This window comes from Diospyros lotus, chromosome 12 (assembly GCF_014633365.1).
Source record: "Diospyros lotus cultivar Yz01 chromosome 12, ASM1463336v1, whole genome shotgun sequence".
In the NCBI taxonomy this organism is placed as follows: domain Eukaryota; kingdom Viridiplantae; phylum Streptophyta; class Magnoliopsida; order Ericales; family Ebenaceae; genus Diospyros; species Diospyros lotus.
Window position 1 is genome coordinate 7610735 of NC_068349.1, and position 20674 is coordinate 7631408.

The following is a 20674-nucleotide window of genomic DNA, read 5'->3' on the forward strand; positions in this document are numbered from 1 at the left end:
CAAGCAAGATAACCCATAGGAAGTGGGAACATGTTGGATTCGAAATGCTCGAGAACTAAAGAAGCTCCGAAGAAACTGTGGAAAAAAAATTCATTGGAAAAGAGTTATAAGAAATCTAAGGTATGCAAACCAACGAATCTATTTATGTTATACACAATGGATATATAATATACATGCCATATATAGTTTGGGTATTTAAGCAACACGTATATTCAACAATTGAATATATAAATAAATGCATATATGTTGTTCGATGTAAGGTTGGGGTACATAAACTATTTATGTACTCAGACTGTGTTCATCTCACGTTATGATAGTCCTAGTCTGTCCACACTTAGTATGTAGTAAAGTATCTTTCTGGTCACCTCTTCCCATGTTAGACACAGAGGATCTGCGTATCACCAGTGCTCGTGTCTCAAAATTATACGCATAATAATTACACGTATAATTTCTATAATTTTTCAAATGAAAAATAAAAGAAATAAAGCAAAAATATGTGAGGGAAAGAGATAAAGCGAAAGAAATGAGGGGGCAGAGGCCTTGCCCCTTTATTTATTAATTTTTCCTCCCCTTTCCACTTTTCTTCTTCTCCCAATTTCATTTTTTCTCATGTTCGTCGCCTCTGATTATTGTGCAATTAATAATTGATTTCACTATGCACTATACACTTTACAATATTTGCAATTCGCAGTCTCTTACTGTGCAATTAATAATTGATTTCATACTATGCATTATGCATTATTACTATATACTATACACTATTGACAAGATGGGCTAAGGGTCAACTTTTGTCCAATCATTTTCAGAGACATATTAAGTACATGACGTTGATATCAAATACAATATTATATGGTGTGTGACTTTCTAGATTTACTATCCGCTAGCAATTAGATAACACTAAAACCCTTTTTCTGTATCGGTCAACCTTTTGATCCATCACTAGAACTTATCCAAATCTCAACGACATTTCGAGAGTACTTGAATAACGCTTAGCAGCGGTTCAGGACAATGTAGGTGACAATGAAGTCTCACTTCAAGTGAATTTATTACAATTGATGATTACCGTGTGTTATAATCCTTCCATCATCTAACGTACTGACTGAGCAAGAGCCATGGAGTGACAAACTTAGTAACTATGTTTCAGACCTCATTAATGTGACCAGATGACATAAACACATTTCTTGACTTTCAATCTGCCTTGGCCAGGACCTGTTCCGTTACATCAATAGTAAATTACATAAAACATTCACCCCATCAAATACCGACGAGGGCAACAAATCATGTTTCCAATACCTATCTCCATATACCAATTATAATACGAAACCATATAGATAAGCGTTCTCATTTCTTGATTAGATAGTTCGACTCATTAGCAAATCTCACACACCAATACACAAAACAACGATGTTGGTTCAAGTCTAAGGATCAATACACCATCGCAATCTGATGACTTAACCATTATCCACCAAGTCATGTGGTTAGTCATTGGCGTCACATTCAGCTGATCGCTCCCCAATGACCACCCACAGGTCTACTAACGACATTTCATGTCATATGACACGTGACACACTATCCTCCCATCTGTATCTCCATACCGAATGAGGTAGTAACCCCTATGCTAATCCATACGTGATTAATCGGAATTCCCATCCAAATAATCTAAAGACTATGAATGGTTTAAGATATTCTATTACCAAATAATCCTGTCATACAGTCTTAACACCTTAATAATAAGATTGTCACACAGAAGATCTAGAGACTCATTTATATAATTGATTGGAGAAAATATGAATGAAGAAAACCTTTCATTTTTTTAATATATACAAAAATACAATTAATGCATTACAAACAAGCCAGCTAGATGTCATCCAAATCTAGCATCAAGCCACATATCACTAACAATCTTCCGCTTGCATTAATGTTAATTTACATCACATGTACATTTAGTACTACACAATTGGTAGGAATCGAATACATATCTTCTCAAGATACCAATCCAACTTTGACTAAGTCATAACCTTGGTGAGTGAGTCAGTTATCTTATCCGTTGAATTTATTCTTTAAAGTTGCGCGTTCTTACGTGTTATAATCTCTTGAATCAAATGAAACTGACGTTCAATGTGTTTGAACTTTTTATGAGACTTGGGTTCTTTCACCTGTGCGATAGCTTAATCGTTGTCACAATACAAAGGTATTGGTGACAAAATGACCGGAACCATATCAGCCTTTGAAATAAACTTTTGGATCCAAATAGTTTCCTTAGCAGCATCACATGACGCAATATACTCAGCTTTAGTGGTTGAATCCGTTGTGATTGCTAGCTTGAAACTTTTCCAGTTCACAACACCATTTTTCAAGAGATATACAAAATCAGACTTCGATTTTTACAGGCTTCACATTCAACTCAATATCCCATATCTTGGATAGATCAATCACTAGTAAATTCTCAATCAACATTTTTATCTAAACATTAAATTGTAGCCAAATCCATTAATTTAGAGTTATAAAATCAAAGGCCTATGAAAATGCACATTTTTGTTGGAATTTTTTTATTTCAATTGCAGAGGCAATCTCAAGGGTATACAAGAAGTATTTTCCAACCACTTGAAGCACCTTGCATGTATTAACATATATAGTATGTTCAACAGTTATCACCATCCCCTTAAGGCCTACTTTATTTCCCAATATTGTTTTCGATGCTTTAGGTATTCCTATACCAGTTTTAGAAATATATTGTTGTTTCAATATTACTGGGAGTTGTCCATTAATTTTTTTTTTGTTTTTGTATGCAAGTAATGCGATATAGTATTTTAATCAATACTTGCAAGGAGGGCAAAGAGTGTGAGTTTTACAAATCTGACCATTACACCAAGTGCAAAGTGAAAGATATGAGATTTTAGTCACCTTGGAGATTTCAATATTGTAGTTTTGATTTTGGAAGCTGTTTACTTAGCAATTTGGCTTATTTTCATTAATAATTTGATAATAAAAAAATGTTTATTAGATTTTGTAGATTAGTTCAAATTTATTTTAGCAATATTCAACTTGCTTATGTAAAACCTTTATTCATGCAAATAATGTGTAAGGAAAAGATTAATGGCAACAACAACTCATCTTGTATCAACTATAAGTTCATCATCTAAATAGAAACGACTCTAAAATGATTTGTAGATCATATCTATGTCCATATATCGTTTGGTAATGTTCCTGATTATGCTTCCATTAGAACATGCCTATTAAGATAAGAAAGGGCGTTTTTGTATGCATGAATTGCACTGCAGATGTTAATTTTTTAATTATTTTTAATATTTGGTTTCGCTAATAAAAAATGTTCTTGTGAATGGACTATTTGTTCTTGTGCAAATACCGCAAAGACATGCGACAAATTATTGTTGATCGCTCTTGTGCATGGACTATTTGTGGGTGATTAATTTGTTCAACATTAGTCATATAGGATTGAATATTTTTAAGCTTCTTATTCGGTGACAAAGTTTCATGATTTTAATTGAAAGAAAATGGAATTGTACATATATAGGAAAAAAACTAACTAATTTAATGAAGAATTTTTCCATTGTAATCAATAGATCGGGGGTTTAACAAGCTCAAGAATATGCGTTTTCTTTTCCCATGTTACTTGTTAGATCGAGAGATATCTGCACATCTTTCTGTTAAAAAATGTGAGTAAGAAATTTGAATATGCGAGCCATATCTTGTTCAATTTCTCCACATTCGTCTTTTGTTCAATGTATTCTTATATACCTCCATTCATTTCACAAACCCCCATCCACATGGAGTACAATGTTGCTTTGTGGGACATCCCGATAAGTTTTGATAAAGACGTCTACAATTATGACAGATTCCTCTATTCTTTTTCGTCATTGTAAGATTCTGCAATATTCACAATCATAGACAAACAATATTTTAGCAAGGAGTATAATATTTGTTGGAACATGTAAAATCAAAGCAATTAATCTTAAGCTATAATTATCTACTTTAGTAAGAAATGCTACTTTAAATGATAAGCCTTTTCCGGATAAGCAATTTCAATCGTCTAAGTTAAGTACTTTTGAAACCTCAAATTCAAGCAAAAAAATTTGAAATAAATTAATTGATACAGTATATCAATTACAATCACTAATTACATAGTTATTGATAACATCATCAATCACAAAATTACAATATAATAGAAGAATAATTGGTTATAAGTAAAATGCTAGTTTAACTGTAAGTAGTTAAACTTAGCCGAAGCCTGACAGGGTCACTAATTAGTTAAGTACATACAAAATCATGCCTCTTCTAGAAACAACTACACTCAATCAATTCCTATGTTCTCTACAGAATGGGAAAAAGAAAAGGACTAAAATCACGTAGCAAAAACTCTAAAAAATAAGATGCTATAAGAAACTTCACAATAATTGCACTTGATCCATTCGAATTATGCTTACAAGTTTGATCTCATTACTTTAACATACAGGTCCATTAAATCCTCAACCAAAACCAAAAACCCTTGCACCTTAGATCCATATAATGTAGCTAGAGGCCCTAGAAAAGGCATTTCCTAGTATTTTTAATTTAACAATCCAAGGCCATAGAGGAGATCATATAGAAAGAAAGAGAGATGGATTGAACGTACCTAAGGTTGTGAAAAATATCGGATGGGGCCAGAGGAGATCATATAGCCATTACAAGAGATATACCATCAAGGAGGTGATAGAGAACTGCACTTTTGATGTCGGATTTATCATTAAAGTAACATTTATTAAAATAAATAAAATAAGTTTGTATCAAGATAATGTTATCATATTTTCTAGATCAAAATATGAAATGATCAAGAAAAGCTTAAAAAACATTTTAAAATTGTTATCAAACTATTTGTTAATTTTTTTAGAATGCATTAGAGGACATATGCGTCATTTTTATTTATCTGTAAAGTCTAATATATGTTTTTTTGAAAAAATGAGAAATAAATATATATGAAAAATATTAGATAAGAAATTATATGACTTATTTTTTAAGGATCGTCAAATAAATTTAACAAGTATATTAAAAATGTCAAAAGTCTACAATATTTTATATTTTATATTTATATTTTAGTTAACAAATAGTAATACATTATTATATATTAATGATAAACAATGTGTTCGCTTGGATAAATTAGGAATTGATTTAATAGAATTAAAATGTGGCAGATATATTTATCATAAATTTGTTTATATATTCCTAATTCCTCGATCCCCCGCTATTCAGTTTCTCAGTCTTGCGACGGTGATAAGCTGAGAAGGTGGGAATACTTCGTTGATTCAGTTCTCTCGCTGCTTCTGTTGCCAACGATCGGAAGCTTCAATGGGTTACGATAATGATCCGTAAGTTCAATATCTCTGTCTCTCTCTCGTTATCTTTCTCTCTCTTGAAATCTAGGGTTAGGGTTTCTGATATTCGATCATTACGGGGATATTCTCCAGGTACCACGACGAAGATGGTGAGCCCTTGATAGAATTCGACGGCGATTTTCAGTCTGACGAGGAGCCACAGGCGGGTAATCATAATCTTCTGGACGACAATTTTGACGACGAAGAGGACGACGGTTGGCGGCGGCAAGAGCGGTCGCCGACTCCGGTCTACAACGAGTCCGACGCAAAATTGAAGCCTCGGAAACGCTTGATCAAGAAGAGCGTCGCCGCTGACGAGGGGATTCCTGATTTTGGAGTCAGCGACGAGGACGGTGCGTCGGACTACGGTGACCCGGCGCCGTTTGGGGGCGATAAGAGGAAGAAGGTGTTGGAAGATGGCGGCGGGAGTGGTTGGAAGAAGGAGAAGAAGCTTAAGTCCGAGAGGAGTGACAAGGGCGGGTCGAAATTGAAGTTGAAGAAGCCGGGGTTGTCGGCGGGGAGGTCTGGGGATCACAATCGTGACCCGGATGTTAGGGAGATGTGGGTTACGATTGCTGGCGGTGATTCTGAGGTACTCTTCCCCTTACTAGTTCTGTGTTTGATTATTTATTTTTTCCCTGGCAATTAAGCGGAAGTTCTCTGTTTATCTATTTTGACTGAGCCCGTTCTGCCAGTGTCAAACTCTCTGTTTTTTGTTTGTTTGGTATTGTTGTTCTCTTCTGGCAGATTGCACATTATTTAGGTTTACTAAATATTCAATCGGCTAGATTTTGTTCCTGAATGCATGTTATATTTTATTATATTTGCATGATTTATTGCATATACAGTGCCAAGAATTTGGTCATACTGTTAGTTCATGTTGCTGCCGTTCCTTCTCATGTGTTTGGTTCTGTGTTTATATAAAATGTGGTCCCATAATTTTTTTTTTGGAAAGTGATCTAGGTTGCAGAGACATGGAACATGAAATGAAATGCGACGTGCAATGAATGTGAACTTTAGTCTAACACGTTCTTTTAAAACAACAGGACACAAAACGTTCAGGAAACACTTCATGTATAAATTTATAACAATCTAATTATCTTAATATATTACCATAAAAGAAGGTTATTTTTCACTCAACAAAAAGGGACCATTTCATCAATTATGGCACGAGTTAGCTTTAACATTAAGAATATCATTAACCATAATATTTCTAAATAATATCCATTCAAACTATAATAAAAAATACCATCATCTGTTATAAGTTAATAACGTTAGAAAAACAAAAATAATTAATAACTTTAGAAAAACAAAAATAAAGACATTCCTTTAATCACGTGATCAACAAAAAACATAGCCTCCAATGCTTATTCATCCATTTGAAAATTATGAAAGGAGCCACTAATGTTTTTTGGAAGTTTCCTAAAGTTCCTTAATATTTTTTAAATTAAGAGGAAACTTTAGAGTTTCCAAAAAATTTATGGAGTTTCCGTTTTTGAAATATGTCCGAAATGGAATGTTACTGTTTACGAGATTTTTGTGCTTCTTAGATGGTGATATTTGGAGTATTATCACTTTATTGTGCCATTGATGATTACATAACTGCTTATTTTATCTGTGTTTCAAAAATTCAGTCCTCAGCTCTGCAATCTTTTTGGATTGCAATGATTCTAAATCCATGTCTGCTATTTAAATTGAATAGGATGATCATGAGGGCCCGAGGACCGTGGATGATGATAACTTCATAGATGATAGTGGCGTTGATCCTGCAGACAGATATGGAAGTGATAATGAACCACGCTCTCCCGGTGATGCTCCTCAGGTTAAGATCTCATTCATCTTCAGGTTTATTATGGCAAAAAGTTATAATTTTGTTAGGCTTACTATATTTATTTTATGATTTTTGCCAGGCAGAAGAGCGTGAAGATGATGAGGAAATCAACCAACTCTTCAAGATGGGAAAGAAAAAGAAGAAAGGTGAAAAAAGTGCTGCAGAGATAGCATTGCTAGTTGAAAATGTTATGGCAGAGCTTGAAGTTGTGGCTGAAGAAGATGCAGAACTGAATAGGCAGTCAAAACCTGCTATAAATAAATTAAGAAAGCTTCCTCTTCTTATTGAGGTTCTCTCCAAGTAAGCTACTTGTCCTTATTGACATGACTGATTTCATATCTCACTCATTTTTTTTTTTTTTTCCGTGGTTTGTATCTTTTAACTGTTTAGAAGAAAGGTATGATCTTGGATAGAAATGATTGGTGAGCTAGAATTTATGTAGTAGAATCCGCCTAGTGAGATTAAGTTGTGATATATTGTTGTTGTTAGTATCTTATAACTGTTGATTGGTACAGGAAACAGCTCCAAAAAGAATTCTTAGATCATGGAGTGTTAACTCTTCTCAAAACTTGGCTGGAACCCCTCCCAGATGGAAGTTTACCTAACATAAATATCCGTGAGGCAATACTGAAGATCTTAACTGAAGTATAAATAAACTCCTTCCTCCTTTTCTTTGTTTAAGTTCTTGTAATGATTATTGTTTCTATATGGAAATCACAAGGGCATTGATTGTGTGTGCATGTTATGCAGTTTCCAATTGATTTAGAGCAGTATGACAGAAGAGAACAGCTGAAGAAGAGTGGTATTGGGAAGGTTGGGATTAATCCTATTAGGCTATGTCATACATCACTAAATGTACTCCTTGGAAGCACAAGGAACAGATCAATAATGTACTGCTCTTTTGCTATCCCAGGTTATTATGTTTCTGTCGAAGTCGGACGAGGAGACCACTGCAAACAGAAAACTTGCGAAAGATTTGGTTGATACATGGGTAATGTGATTAACTTTGGGGCTTTTACATGTGTGTTTGTATTAGTCACTCTCATGATTCCCCTATCTACTTGAGGAATTTTATGGTATTTTCATGCTAGAATATTATTTTTATATGCTCTTCAAATGGTGCAACATGGGTCATTACAGTGGCTTGTGGTGGATAAGTTTCTTCCCTGTTCAACGATCATCTGATATTTATTCCTCATGATCTTGAGCAAAATTGATTTTGAAAGTCTGAAGTTATTCCTCATTCATTGATTTTGATCCGTCACTTTCACTTTTTAGGTTACTTTGGATGCCTACATGTAGGACACTGATTCTATTAATTCGTATTAAGATTTTCATATCATCTGAAATTTGGAATAAAATGCAGAGTCGACCAATATTTAACAAGAGCACAAGGTTTGAGGAGATGAGAAACTTTGATGATGAGAGGGTACCATTTCGCAGGCCATCAGTGAAAAGGTAATCTCTGTACATTTCCATGCAATTTTATGACTTGCCCATCTTGGTTGTTTGATTTTGTTTATGTCTAGTCTTATATGAGGGATGATTTGTCTATTTCTATTTAGGCCACTGAATAAAGCTTCAGGAATGGAATCCAGAGATGATGAACTCGATTTGGCTGAATTTTCACAGTATGATATCAGAACAGATTTATACCTGTTGCTTACTTGTCAGACAGTTTGATTTTTTACTCAGGCTTTGCACTATGTTTTGAATGTATAAATTCAAATACTTATATTTTATGAGGGATGTACAGGGGACGGAAGTCTGGTCAGTCATCTTCCAGGCAACACACTACAAGGCCTGAAGCAATGCCACTGGATTTTTTGGTTCGCCCCCAATCTAAGATTGACCCAGATGAAATCAGGGCTCGTGCCAAACAGGTTGTGCAAGATCAGCGACGCCTGAAGGTTGGTTTCCCAGTCTCAGATAGTTTACATTAAAATATAAATGGACAAGTATTGATATCTAACTCTCAAGTTAATTGGAGTGAGATGGATTTTAATTTACATTGCTATAATGCTATTAATGCAACTGGTTGTTTTTTTACTCTCACGCAATAAATATTAGGTGCATGAGTGTTACTAGGTGAAATGCTTCTTAGAAAGTGTGGATGAGTAGGAAGCCTAGGAACAGCTATATGGGTACTGTACCTGTATTATGCACATTTTGGATGCCATTTGGACATTCAGTGACACTCCCCACTTATTTATTTATTTTTTTTGTAAGTCATTTTTATTTGAAGTAATGGTTAAGGTGATATATATATATATATGTATATATATGATGCTCATATCAAACTTGATCAGTGCTTATGATTACATAAACCAACTTTACCTGTTGACATGGGAGCTATCTTCCTTGGGTCATGTATTCGTGTATTTGTGCTACTAATTTTTTTAGCTGTAATGCAATCTTGAATGGCATACTGTAGTGGTGACTTAGTACGGGAAGTTACAAAGCCCAAGTTCCTAATTGATGTTCTCATACTTTTTCATTAAGTTCACTGAATATTCTGGGCATTTCATTTACATGTACGAGAGTTGAAACGGATTTTCAACCTTACCCAAGGCAAGTACCTTGGAAGGTGGACCCTAACTGTGTAGAGCACAATACACCTTTGTGTGCTGTGTATGTGGTGTGTGACATTAGATATGCCTTGTTTAATTGCAGATGCAAAAGAAGTTGCAACAGTTGAAAGCACCAAAAAAGAAACAGCTTCAAGCTACAAAACTAAGCGTGGAGGGTCGTGGCATGGTTAAGTACTTGTAGTCATCTCGCTTGTAACTGGAAAATCTGAATTAGTTTTCTACTGGAGATCACCAACCCGCTTCAGATGGACGCCTTCCAGTCTGCTTCTTCCTGTGGGGGGTTCAGTGTTCAGATCCTTCAACAATGGATTGGAATGGGTTGGACTTGTAGAAGTTTCAAGTGTTCCTTATGGATTACCAGACTTGCAGAAGCTGATACCTATAGTTTCCCTTGACTTGTTTGTTAGATTATTGAATTACCCTTGATGTATGTAATATTAATGCAAGTTGTTGTCTGTACCGACGTATTTTGGTATCATATTATGAATAATGCTGCAGTAAACGATTATTGCTCAATTGGATAAGAATGGTAATCTAGGATTTTCATCTGCTGATTATTTAGGCTACCCGGCCCAATCTGGCAAACCGGTTATTCGGTCATGGAACATCCATACATTATCAATATTTTGGGGAACTGTTTATTTTACTGCCAAGTTAGTATCAAGACGTACGTTGTAGCCGAACTAGATGATGATAAGATTAGGAAATAGGAATGCTCTCTGGCTGATGGAGGAGGGAGGCTAGCACAGGACTGGTTAAGGAATAAGGATTTGCTATTGATGAATAATGTGCTCTTGGCGAATCTCTCAAGTTTTTTAGATTTATAAATAGTTTTTCATGGGGAGTTTTACCATTTAAATTGTCAGCAATATGTATGTATATGCATAAAAGCAAGAGAGTTTACACTAAATTCGTTCGTTCGTTCGTTCATTCTGAGAGAGAATCACAGGGTTGGAATGGCAGTGACACTACTCTTGCGAAGTGATTCTCTCTTTCAATGTTTATTTTGGTCATTTTGAAATTGTCTGTTGGAATTCTCTCTCTCTCTCTCTCTCCCTCTCTCATCCCACGGAGTTCAAAAAGAGGAGTGCAATTTTGTGTACTCTCTTTTAACATGGGTAATGTGACTCCTCAATTTTGAGGGTAAAAAAGTTATTTTGGAGTCTCCTTTCAAAAATCTACCATATTTTTCTCTCTCATCTCTCTCCTTCCCTTGCTCTCGTTGCTTTTCTCTCGCCGCCTCTTCTCTTGCCGTTGCATCCTCTCTTGTCTCTTGTCGTTGCATCTTCTCTCGCTTGTGCTCTGACTAGCCATGGCCACAGTGACAACAAGAGGCTTACTAGAGAAGAAAAGGGGAGAGAATGAGCTTGGCTATTCAAAATTGACGTGGGCTCCACAAAATTAACGAGAGTCATGTTATGCCCGTTAAAAGGGGTGCACAAAATTGCACTCCAAAAAGAGTACTCGCTCACTGCCTGGAAAAGGATTTAAGTTACAGATTGCAGTTTTAAGAACCTTCTGACCAATGACCATATATATATATATATATATATATGTACGCCATCATCTAGGTAATGTTGTTGCCAAGCTGGACGGAGAGGATCGAAGTAGCTTTGTGATAAACAGTAATTCATTCACCAGTAATCCCTACAAGAGCAAGATCCATCTTTAAAACGGTGGAACCGGTTCCGATCCCTGACAGTAATTTCTCGTTCATAAATCATAGAAATGAATTTAGTATACGTATGACAATCGCTACACATTCGAACGTTTCTGACAATTCTTACAGGGGAACCCTCAGGCGTATGCATCAATGCAAAGGCAATTGCCAGCTTCTGGCTATGGCCACTCAATCTCTGCCTCTTCTCTTCTTCATCTACATCCATCAGCACTTGTGATGTATCAGGCCTATACCCTTCAAATCTCAACTGCCATTCCATCTGATGTAGCATCTCATAGATCTGGGGATAAGACATGTCTTGTGACACAAATTTGTACACTTTCCTCCTCACCTCCACCAAGCTGAAACCGGGCGTTTGAATCAAGCCCTTGCAGGCCATTTCCTTTCGGATCTTTGCTACATCCTGCCATCTTTGAGCTTGAGCATACAAATTTGATAGCACCAAATAATCACTAGGGTTATTTGAGTTTAACCTGAATAGATTCTGGGCTGCAACCTCTCCCATTTCTACGTTTTGATGAACCTTGCAAGCACTCAGAAAACTTCGCCATAGAACATCATTTGGCTCCATTGGCATGCTCCTGATAAGTTCATATGCTTCGTTTAGCATCCCTGCTCGGCCCATGAGATCAGCCATGCACCCATAGTGTTGAACTGTAGGCTTTATACGATACTCGTTTTTCATCCTCTGAAAACGTAGGAGGCCCTCCTCAACAAGGCCAGCATGACTACAGGCACTTAAAACACCCACATGAATAACATCATCAGGTTCAAGCCCCATCTCGAGCATTTCTTCAAACAACTTCAAGGCTTCCAGACCATGTCCATGCATTGCCAGCCCTGAAATCATCACACTGTAGGACATTTGATTCTTCTTCGCCATTCTTTGGAAGAGAGACGCCCCTTTTTCTACACATCCACATTTTGCATACATGTCTATCAAGGAAGTCTCCACTATGACATTGAGTCCATCAAAGTTCCTCATTAGGGACCCATGAGTGCACCTTCCTAAATCTAGGGCACCCAAATGGGTAGAAGCGGAGAGAACACTGACTAATATACTCTCCTCAGCCCTGCAGCATCCTTCACGGCTCATTTTTCTGAATACCCCAACGCATTCCCACCACATGCCCAAGTTGGCATGAGCTGCAATAAGGGCACTCCATGAAGCAACACTCCTTTGCTCCATCTTCTCAAAAACAGCACAAGAGTTTCTTATTTCTCCACACTTCCCATACATATTAATCAAGCTGTTCTGCACAAACAAATCAGTTTCAAACCCTAGCTTAAAAGTGTGGCCATGAATTTGCTTCCCTTCTTCAAGGGCTGGCAAATTAGCACATGCTTTGAGCAGAATTGGGTATGTGAAATTGTCCCTTTCCACCCCACACTCAAGCATCTCAACAAACAGCAGCAAAGCTTCTTCCAGGTTCTTATCATTGACATTTCCCTTGATCATATTGTTGAAAGCAAATGAACCCGGTTCCTCAATTTGCCGAAAGATCGAGCATGCATAGTCCATGCTGCCCCAATCAGAGAGAGCACAAGTAGCAACAAGATTACTTGCACAGAACGAACTCCAGAACATGCCCAACTTGAGGATTTGGGCATGGACTTGCTTGAATTCTTCCAAGTTCTTGCATTTCTTTGACAGGGAGACACATTCTTGCTCCCTCAACCTAAAATTCCTTTCCGGGCTTTGCGATAAATCCTCCTGGGGCATAAAAAAATTGGTTTTATGGACTAATGATGTACTAATCATCCTGTATCCTATTCAACAACATCCTAATCCAAAATGGTGAAGCACAAATACGTAGAGACCCACGTGAACATTTTCACAAACAGGTGGGCAGCATGCGAAACCCATCACCATTTCATCTAATCCATCAACCTGATGTAACAGAAAACCAATGAATTGATAAAAAGAGGAGAAAAGGGAGAGGGGAACTAAAAATACTGGACCAGGAATTTATGGGTGTGGCCATTTCTGGAGAATGAAGCTTGAAACGGATAGCCTCTAAGTCTGCTACTGTGACATGGTTTGAATGAATCCATATCATCTTTCCGGATATGGATTGCTCTGCAAATGGTGAATGGGGAGTTAGAAAGAGGGGATTTCGAACCTCATCCATGAGATTTAGAAAGCAAATTCCAGCCAGTGGAAGTGTGTCAGATTATGGGACAAGTAGATTTTGGATAGGATAATGTCTGTCTTACAGTGACGTCATAAATATTCTAATTTTGAATTATTCTTTATGGTAAATTAACAGTAAAATACATTTTCATATCTTTTCTTTTTTAACAGTTTTTGATTCCTTATTGGTTCTAAGAACACAAAAAGAAAAACAGATCGGAGTAACCATTCGTTGAAGACCATGGAGGCGGAGAAGAAGGAATCGGAGGAGGTTGCCGTAGAACGGCGGCGGCCGCTGCCGAAACGCTTCATAAAGAACCAAATCCCGGAGTCCATCACGGCCAACGCCGCCCTGAACGACGCCATCGCCCTCCTGCCGCCGAACTACAACTTCGAGGTGCACAAGTGCGTGTGGCGCGTTCTCTCCACCGGAACCAAGCGCGTGGCCCTCCAGTTCCCGGAGGGCCTCCTCATGTACTCCCTCGTCCTCTCCGATATCCTCACCGCCTTCGCCGGCGCCGACGCATGCTTCCTCCTCGGCGACGTCACCTACGGCGCCTGCTGCGTCGATGACCTCTCGGCGGCCGCCCTCTCCGCAGACCTTCTTATACATTTCGGCCACAGCTGCCTCGTTCCCGTGGACACCACCGCCATTCCTTGCCTCTACATTTTCGTCGATATCAAGATCGACGTTCGCCGCCTCGTTGATACGGTTAAGCTAAATCTGAACTCTCTCTCCACCAAAGAGATCGTTCTCGCCGGTACCATCCAGTTCGCGGCCGCAATTCGGGCTGCAAAGCCTGAGCTTGAGAAACTAGGGTTTAGGGTTTTGGTGCCGCAATCGAAACCCTTATCGGCTGGGGAAGTTCTCGGTTGCACCGCGCCAACGATTCCGAGATCCGGGTTTACGGATGAGGAAGTTGTAGTTGTCTTTGTGGCGGATGGGAGGTTCCATTTAGAGGCGTTCATGATTGCGAACCCCAGAATTAGGGCTTTTAGGTATGATCCGTATGTGGGGCGTTTGTTTCTGGAGGAGTATGATCATAGGGGTATGAAGGAATCAAGGCGGAACGCGATTGAGAAGGCCAGGGAGGCAAATAATTGGGGAATTGTGCTAGGGACTTTGGGGAGGCAAGGGAATCCAAGGATTCTTGATAGGTTGGAGAAGAAGATGAGGCAGAAGGGTTTGTCTTGGACTGTTGTGTTGATGTCAGAGTTATCTCCTGCGAGGATTTCACTGTTTGGGGACTCTGTGGATGCCTGGATTCAGATTGCTTGTCCAAGGTTGTCTATTGATTGGGGTGACGCCTTTGCAAAGCCCCTTTTGACTCCGTTTGAGGCAGAGATTGCTCTTGGCGATTTACCTGGTTGGTGGGAGAGAAAGCAAGCAAGGAAAGATTTCAATACTAACTGTAAAGATGGTTTGGATTGTGCAAGGAATGAATCATGTTGTGGATGTAGCAATGCAGATTTGAAACATGATGAAGAGGTTGATATGGACTATCCAATGGACTATTATGCTCAGGATGGCGGGGAATGGAATTCTAGTTACTCGAAGAAACAGTCTCGTCCTGTGCGGAGAAATCATGTAACTTCCATTAGTAGCAGTGCCAGTGGCTAAAGGAGAACAGAATTGTCTGCACTCTGCTGAAGATTGAGCCTCTACTGGTGAGATTTTTTGGCTAGGTAACTTGTTGAGCCTCTACTTATGAGGTTTTTGGTCTCTACTGACGGTTTTATCATCATTTATGTTCTAGTGATTGTAGTGTAGGGCATACATAGAAGCTGCTTGTGCATTTTTTACTTTTCTCCCCCCCCTCTTATGTTCTAGTGATTGTAGTATAGGACATACATAGAAGCTGCTTGTGCATTTTTTACTTTTCTTCACCCCCCCCCCCCCCCCCCCCCCCGGGCCGCGGCAGGGCGTATTTTTTATTTGTACTTGACTACACAATGGCCATTTAGTTAGTATTAAACATCAAGGCATCCTTCTTTTGGGAATTAAGAGTTTTGTTGGATTGATTCAATGCTAATTTTTAGTAGTTACTCTAGCTACTGTTATCTCGTTCTCTATGTTCTTGAAGTGTGAAGTGCTCTTGTGGTGAAAAATCTAGTTCTTTAATATGTGGAAGGAGAGGTCTGAGAGGAGGAAAGTCTCTTCATAGCACGAGGTGAAAGTATTACATTAAAGGGAAAAAAGGATAGAACCATAAGATAGAAGAAAAATAGCTGTAATAAAAGATACCATTGAAACTGAAATTTATCAGTCCGTCTTGTCGTTATAGCTTGCAATGTCCCTTACTGGTACTTCGTATCATTTGGTTCTACCCTGATGAAGTTCATGTGATGCGGCATAGGAGGAAGAATCTGCAAGAACAAGTGCAAAAATTAGGCAAAAACAGTGTAAGATCAAATTTGGAACAGAGATCCTAAAATTAGGGTTTAAGAAAACCTCAAGAGTAGAAATAGAATGAAAAAAGGCTGCTTACGGAGTCTCTTAAAAGACTATTTATACTAGGTTACTAATCCTTGATCACAAAGTTTAGTCATGTGACTACTAATTAAAACTAATAAATGAAAAGTATTTAAAACCTAATAACTTAAATACTAGGCTTAATTAAACAAATAAAAATAAAATGAGAACACTAATAACAACAAAAAAAAAAAAGAAGAAGAACTGCTCCTGCATCATCATGTCTTTTAATTCAGTCCAGATTGTTACTTTCGTACATTTTCTGAGGGGAATATATCTGCATGATGAGGTAGGAATAGGATATCCCCTTTTGCAATTCAGTGTTGTTAAAAGCGCTCAAGTGAGCTTAAGCGCAAATAAAGTGCAAAGCGCAGTTGTTGTGCTTTATATATGTGTGTGTGTGTGTGTGTGTGTGTGTGTGTGTGTATATCACACACACACACACACACATAAAACTGAAGCGAAAATGATAAAAGAACAGCTTAAGCACTAAAAGTATGCTCTTTTTTGTTAAGCGCAAAATCACTCTTTTTTTTCTTTTTTATGGTTTTACAGTAAAAAAGAAAAGAACTTCTACTGTGCACCGTAATACACCAAAACTCACCCATCTATTATATAAATGATTGGAAATGAATTGAAAGACACTCTCCTGTTCTCTTTGAGCTCGAATTTTTGTGCTGACAGTATTATCTAGTAAGTTGCAATTGTTATGTTCTCTTTATTTTTCTAACATTTGCGCTTTGTTCTGATTGAGCACTTAATGGGCAAGAAAACAACAGTTGAGAGTGCATCCTGGGGTGGAAACTAGAAAGCATAGAATAACCTGGGAAATAGCAATTGTTGCATCAAAATTGCAGGATAGAAGGACCACATTCAGTTTAGGTATATAAAAGAAAAAAAAAAAGATTTTCTGCATTTTGGCCGGGGCTGGCCTACAGTTTGAGCTTTTAGTGTTCTTTCTTTCTTCATCCTGTGGTGTATCTAGAAGACAGGAAGCTTGGTAAGAAACATTAGACATGACAAAGATATAAAAACTACTGGTTTTTTAGATTCTTCACATCACATAGCTGTTAGTCTCATACCAGTTCCCGGACATGGATTATTAATAGTAGCACTTAATCTTGTACCTACCGTTTATCAATTTTCTTATTGGCACAAGATATGCTAATTGTAAAACTTTGTTAGGAGGGGGTGAATTAAGTTTTTTCACCCTTTAAAAAAAAACTTAAAACAGTAAGTAAAAATAAACTGAAAGAATATAGAACACAAGATATGTAGTGGTTCGGTTATGATTACTCGATTATCTTGGCTCCTCATCAAGAATTTTTTCCAACTAATTTATTTGGGTAGCTTTTAAAAAAGCTCAACTACAAACCTTTACAAATAATGACTTTTTAAATAAGATCAGGCACAACTAATATTTTTTACTATGATCAAACTTAACCCTTTACAAGATCACAATAAAATGTGAATGAGAGAGAAAAAAAAAGTATAGGTTGTACAAGATTTACAAACACTTCTCTTGATTTACAAACACTTCTCTTGATTTTACAAAGGAATAGAAAGATTCAAAGATATAAGTGTGGTATTTCTCTCTCCCTTTTTCTTTTGGATGTTAATGGTAGAGCACTTGTCGAAGACTTTTTGAATGCCTGAGATATCAAAATTTCAACAACTCCTATTTCTTCTTCAAACTTTAGCTCCTTTATATAGTGTTCTATATTTAATGCATGTGTGACTTGTCTTTCAAAGTAAGAATGTTTTTTGTGTCTTAATTGTCATTTTTTGTCTCTATAACATCTCAACTTTTGTTAGAAACATCAAAATTCATGTACATTTTGTCTGAGAAGCATTTAATGTTCTGAAAATTAAAGTCAAATCGCATTCAATGCTTTGTAACAACTAGTGTTTAATCTATTAAGTTTAATCTTTACTGGAGTACAAATATTTAGTAATTGATTATTTTTATGACTTAATTACAAATTGCCTTTCAATCGATTAAATTTTTGATATAGAAAATTTTAATATATACTTAATTAAGAAGTTATATTTATTTGAGTACACTAAGAGTTTAACAATTTTAGTACTCGATTAATTCAATAGTCCATAGACTTGACATATTTCTAATAGATATTTATCGATTAAAAAGTTAAATCACTCAAGTATATATGAATTATTACTCGATTAACATGTCAAGTACTTAATTACAAAAATAATTTGGAGACTTGCAAATTTTTGGAGAATATACACTTGATTACAAAAAGTATTTACTTAGATACAAAAAAAAAAAAAAAATCATTACTCAATTACAAAAATTAAATACTCAATTAATTTTGTATTATTAAAAACATATATTATTTACTCGAATACAAATGCTTATTTAGTCAAGTATATTCGATCTTTACTCACATATACTAAAATTTGTAATCAATTATCTATTATATAGCTTATATCCGTTCAATTGCATACAAGATATACTCAATTAAATTATCATACATCAATTGAAATTGATTCAAGTCTTATCTAGCAAGAGTATTACTAGAGTCTCTTAGATTTTTATTTGAATAGAGAAATTTGATCACATAATTACTCAATTATATGAAGCATTTTACTCGATTAAAAGAATTAACATTCTGACTTAATTAGAAATATTATTTTATTACCCGATTAATATAGAATAATACTTGATTAAAAACTTGATTTACTCAATTAATATATATATTTTACTCAATTATTTTTACTATCATTCTTTAACTTTAATACATTGTTTTGGTCATCATCACCTAATAGAAAATTTTCTTTTTTTTCTCAAATCAAAATTTTAATAACTTAGTAGATTACTCAACACTAATATATTTTGATGTATTACTTTATATTTATTATTATGTTTATTATATTTCTTTAAATATATATCTATTAATTAATCTTAATTAACTATATGGTTTAAAATGATTAAAATGATTTCTGTAAAATTTGGTCCAAGAATGTAGAACAAACTGTCAACATTTTTAACAGTCAAAACTAAAATTGAAAGATTAATCTAATGTCAACAAAGCAAAACATATGTTGGTTCTATAATATAGAACTATTGTTGTTTAAAGTTAACAATAAATTTTTTTTTATGAGGGAGTGTCGCAATCAAGAGCTGCATGTGACTTATGAGAAGCGAGTGACTTGTAACGAAAAATCCTTTGATATTTAAGTTAATCTCCATATAAGCGTGTAGAATATGAAAGGCAAATAGAGTTATAGTTTGAATTGGTTGCAAGCCTACCTTTAATAGAGGAGTCGTCTTTCATTTATAGGGAATAGGAGATTGATAGGTGGAGGAAGAGCCACAATTCTTGATTAATATTTCAAGCTCTATTCTAGAATTATAGGTAAGAATATTGGAAACCTGTAAGCGTCTCCCAAATAATAATGGTAGAGTGACGCATATGTTAGTGATGATGTGCCATAATGCTACATTTAGATGATGTCTATTGGGGCATAAATAATGTGATGTATCTTTGTACATTATTAACAAACACAAGTTTCCATCATTCATTACTCTTTAACTTTTGTATAAATGAGTCCTTAGATATTTTGTTTGAGATATCATTTTTAAGGTGTTAAAAATATGTGACAAAATTATCTGGTAATAGGATTTTTAAATGTTTTTGGTCTTTAGATTTTGTAGATAGGACTTTGATCGATCAATTATAGATTGCCACATAAGTTTACTACCTCAAGTAGTATGAGATACTAACGGAAAAGGATGGTAAGTCACATACAACAGAGCATTTGATGCTCCTAGTAAACTTGTGAGCGGTTGTTGGAAAACAATGCATTGAACATGATGCCAATAACAGATCACATGGTATGGTGGATAGTGATTTTATCATCTAGCAACAATTGTGTAACTAATATTTTGACTTGAAGTGACACAGTTGTCTTATGTGCTAGTGTGCAAAATTTGCTGATGTGCTGAACTATCCAACTGTGAGGTGGGGATGTCCATCTTATGTGATCTTGTATTGCTCATGCATAGAGGTAAGTATTTGTGGATAAAATACATCACTTTTATTAAGTTAAGATGAACGTCCTATGTGATCTACTATTAGTGAGATAAAAAAATTCTTAGTCGGGACAAAATATGAATGATCAAGAAAAAAGTTTCTCAATGTGTCATCAAAAAATTCTTGGTCGGGACAAAATATGAATGATCAAGAAAAAAGTTTCTCGATGTGTCATCTAGTTATACTGATGAAATCAAGTATATAGTTATTGAATTTGTAAATTTATCACTCAATAACTTTTGCTTAGTCAAAATGCTAGGTGATAGAAAGATTGTATTACAAGTAATCATTCAGTTGTATTAAGTTCACATATGAATAGACTTCATTGACTTTTATATTATCCAGAGTCGTTGCTAGGCATTTACTCAAGACCATCAGAACGTCTTGAAAAAATAGAGAGATTCTTGAGATGAATCAAAGTGTTTGACCAACATCAAAAGGAGTTGATGTTATCTAATTGCTACTAGACACTGAACCTAGAAAATCATAGAGCAAAAAATATAACATCCAAATTCAGGCTTGTGCATTTGCCATTAA

The 20674-nt window shown here is 36.0% G+C and overlaps 3 protein-coding genes across 3 annotated transcripts; 2 read left to right on the forward strand and 1 right to left on the reverse strand.

Annotated features, from left to right (window-relative positions):
* Window positions 1-5221: 5221 nt before the first annotated feature.
* On the forward strand, window positions 5222-10340 carry LOC127786654 (protein IWS1 homolog 1-like). Its single transcript, XM_052314187.1, has 11 exons — window positions 5222-5363; window positions 5463-5961; window positions 7072-7191; window positions 7280-7500; window positions 7716-7845; window positions 7951-8013; window positions 8114-8191; window positions 8567-8658; window positions 8766-8831; window positions 8957-9110; window positions 9874-10340. Exons 1-11 carry the CDS (start codon window positions 5344-5346, stop codon window positions 9970-9972), a joined length of 1542 nt encoding a protein of 513 aa, XP_052170147.1. The 5' UTR covers window positions 5222-5343; the 3' UTR covers window positions 9973-10340.
* A 774-nt stretch (window positions 10341-11114) lies between these two features.
* On the reverse strand, window positions 11115-13648 carry LOC127786653 (pentatricopeptide repeat-containing protein At1g31920). The gene has a single exon (XM_052314186.1). The coding sequence runs from the start codon at window positions 13232-13234 to the stop codon at window positions 11426-11428; it is 1809 nt and encodes a 602-aa protein (XP_052170146.1). The 5' UTR covers window positions 13235-13648; the 3' UTR covers window positions 11115-11425.
* A 138-nt stretch (window positions 13649-13786) lies between these two features.
* Window positions 13787-15607, forward strand: LOC127786655 (uncharacterized). The gene has a single exon (XM_052314188.1). The coding sequence runs from the start codon at window positions 13848-13850 to the stop codon at window positions 15225-15227; it is 1380 nt and encodes a 459-aa protein (XP_052170148.1). The 5' UTR covers window positions 13787-13847; the 3' UTR covers window positions 15228-15607.
* The last annotated feature ends 5067 nt before the right edge of the window (window positions 15608-20674 follow it).

Bases quoted from the DNA above. Each gene is read 5' to 3' on its own strand.
- LOC127786655 (XM_052314188.1), top strand. From the start codon at position 13,848: ATGGAGGCGGAGAAGAAGGAATCGGAGGAGGTTGCCGTAGAACGGCGG.
- LOC127786653 (XM_052314186.1), bottom strand. From the start codon at position 13,234: ATGATTAGTACATCATTAGTCCATAAAACCAATTTTTTTATGCCCCAG.
- LOC127786654 (XM_052314187.1), top strand. From the start codon at position 5,344: ATGGGTTACGATAATGATCC. The intron at 7,501-7,715 runs GTAAGCTACTTG...TGATTGGTACAG, and splicing joins CTTATTGAGGTTCTCTCCAA to GAAACAGCTCCAAAAAGAAT. The intron at 8,014-8,113 runs GTTGGGATTAAT...TTGCTATCCCAG, and splicing joins AGAAGAGTGGTATTGGGAAG to GTTATTATGTTTCTGTCGAA.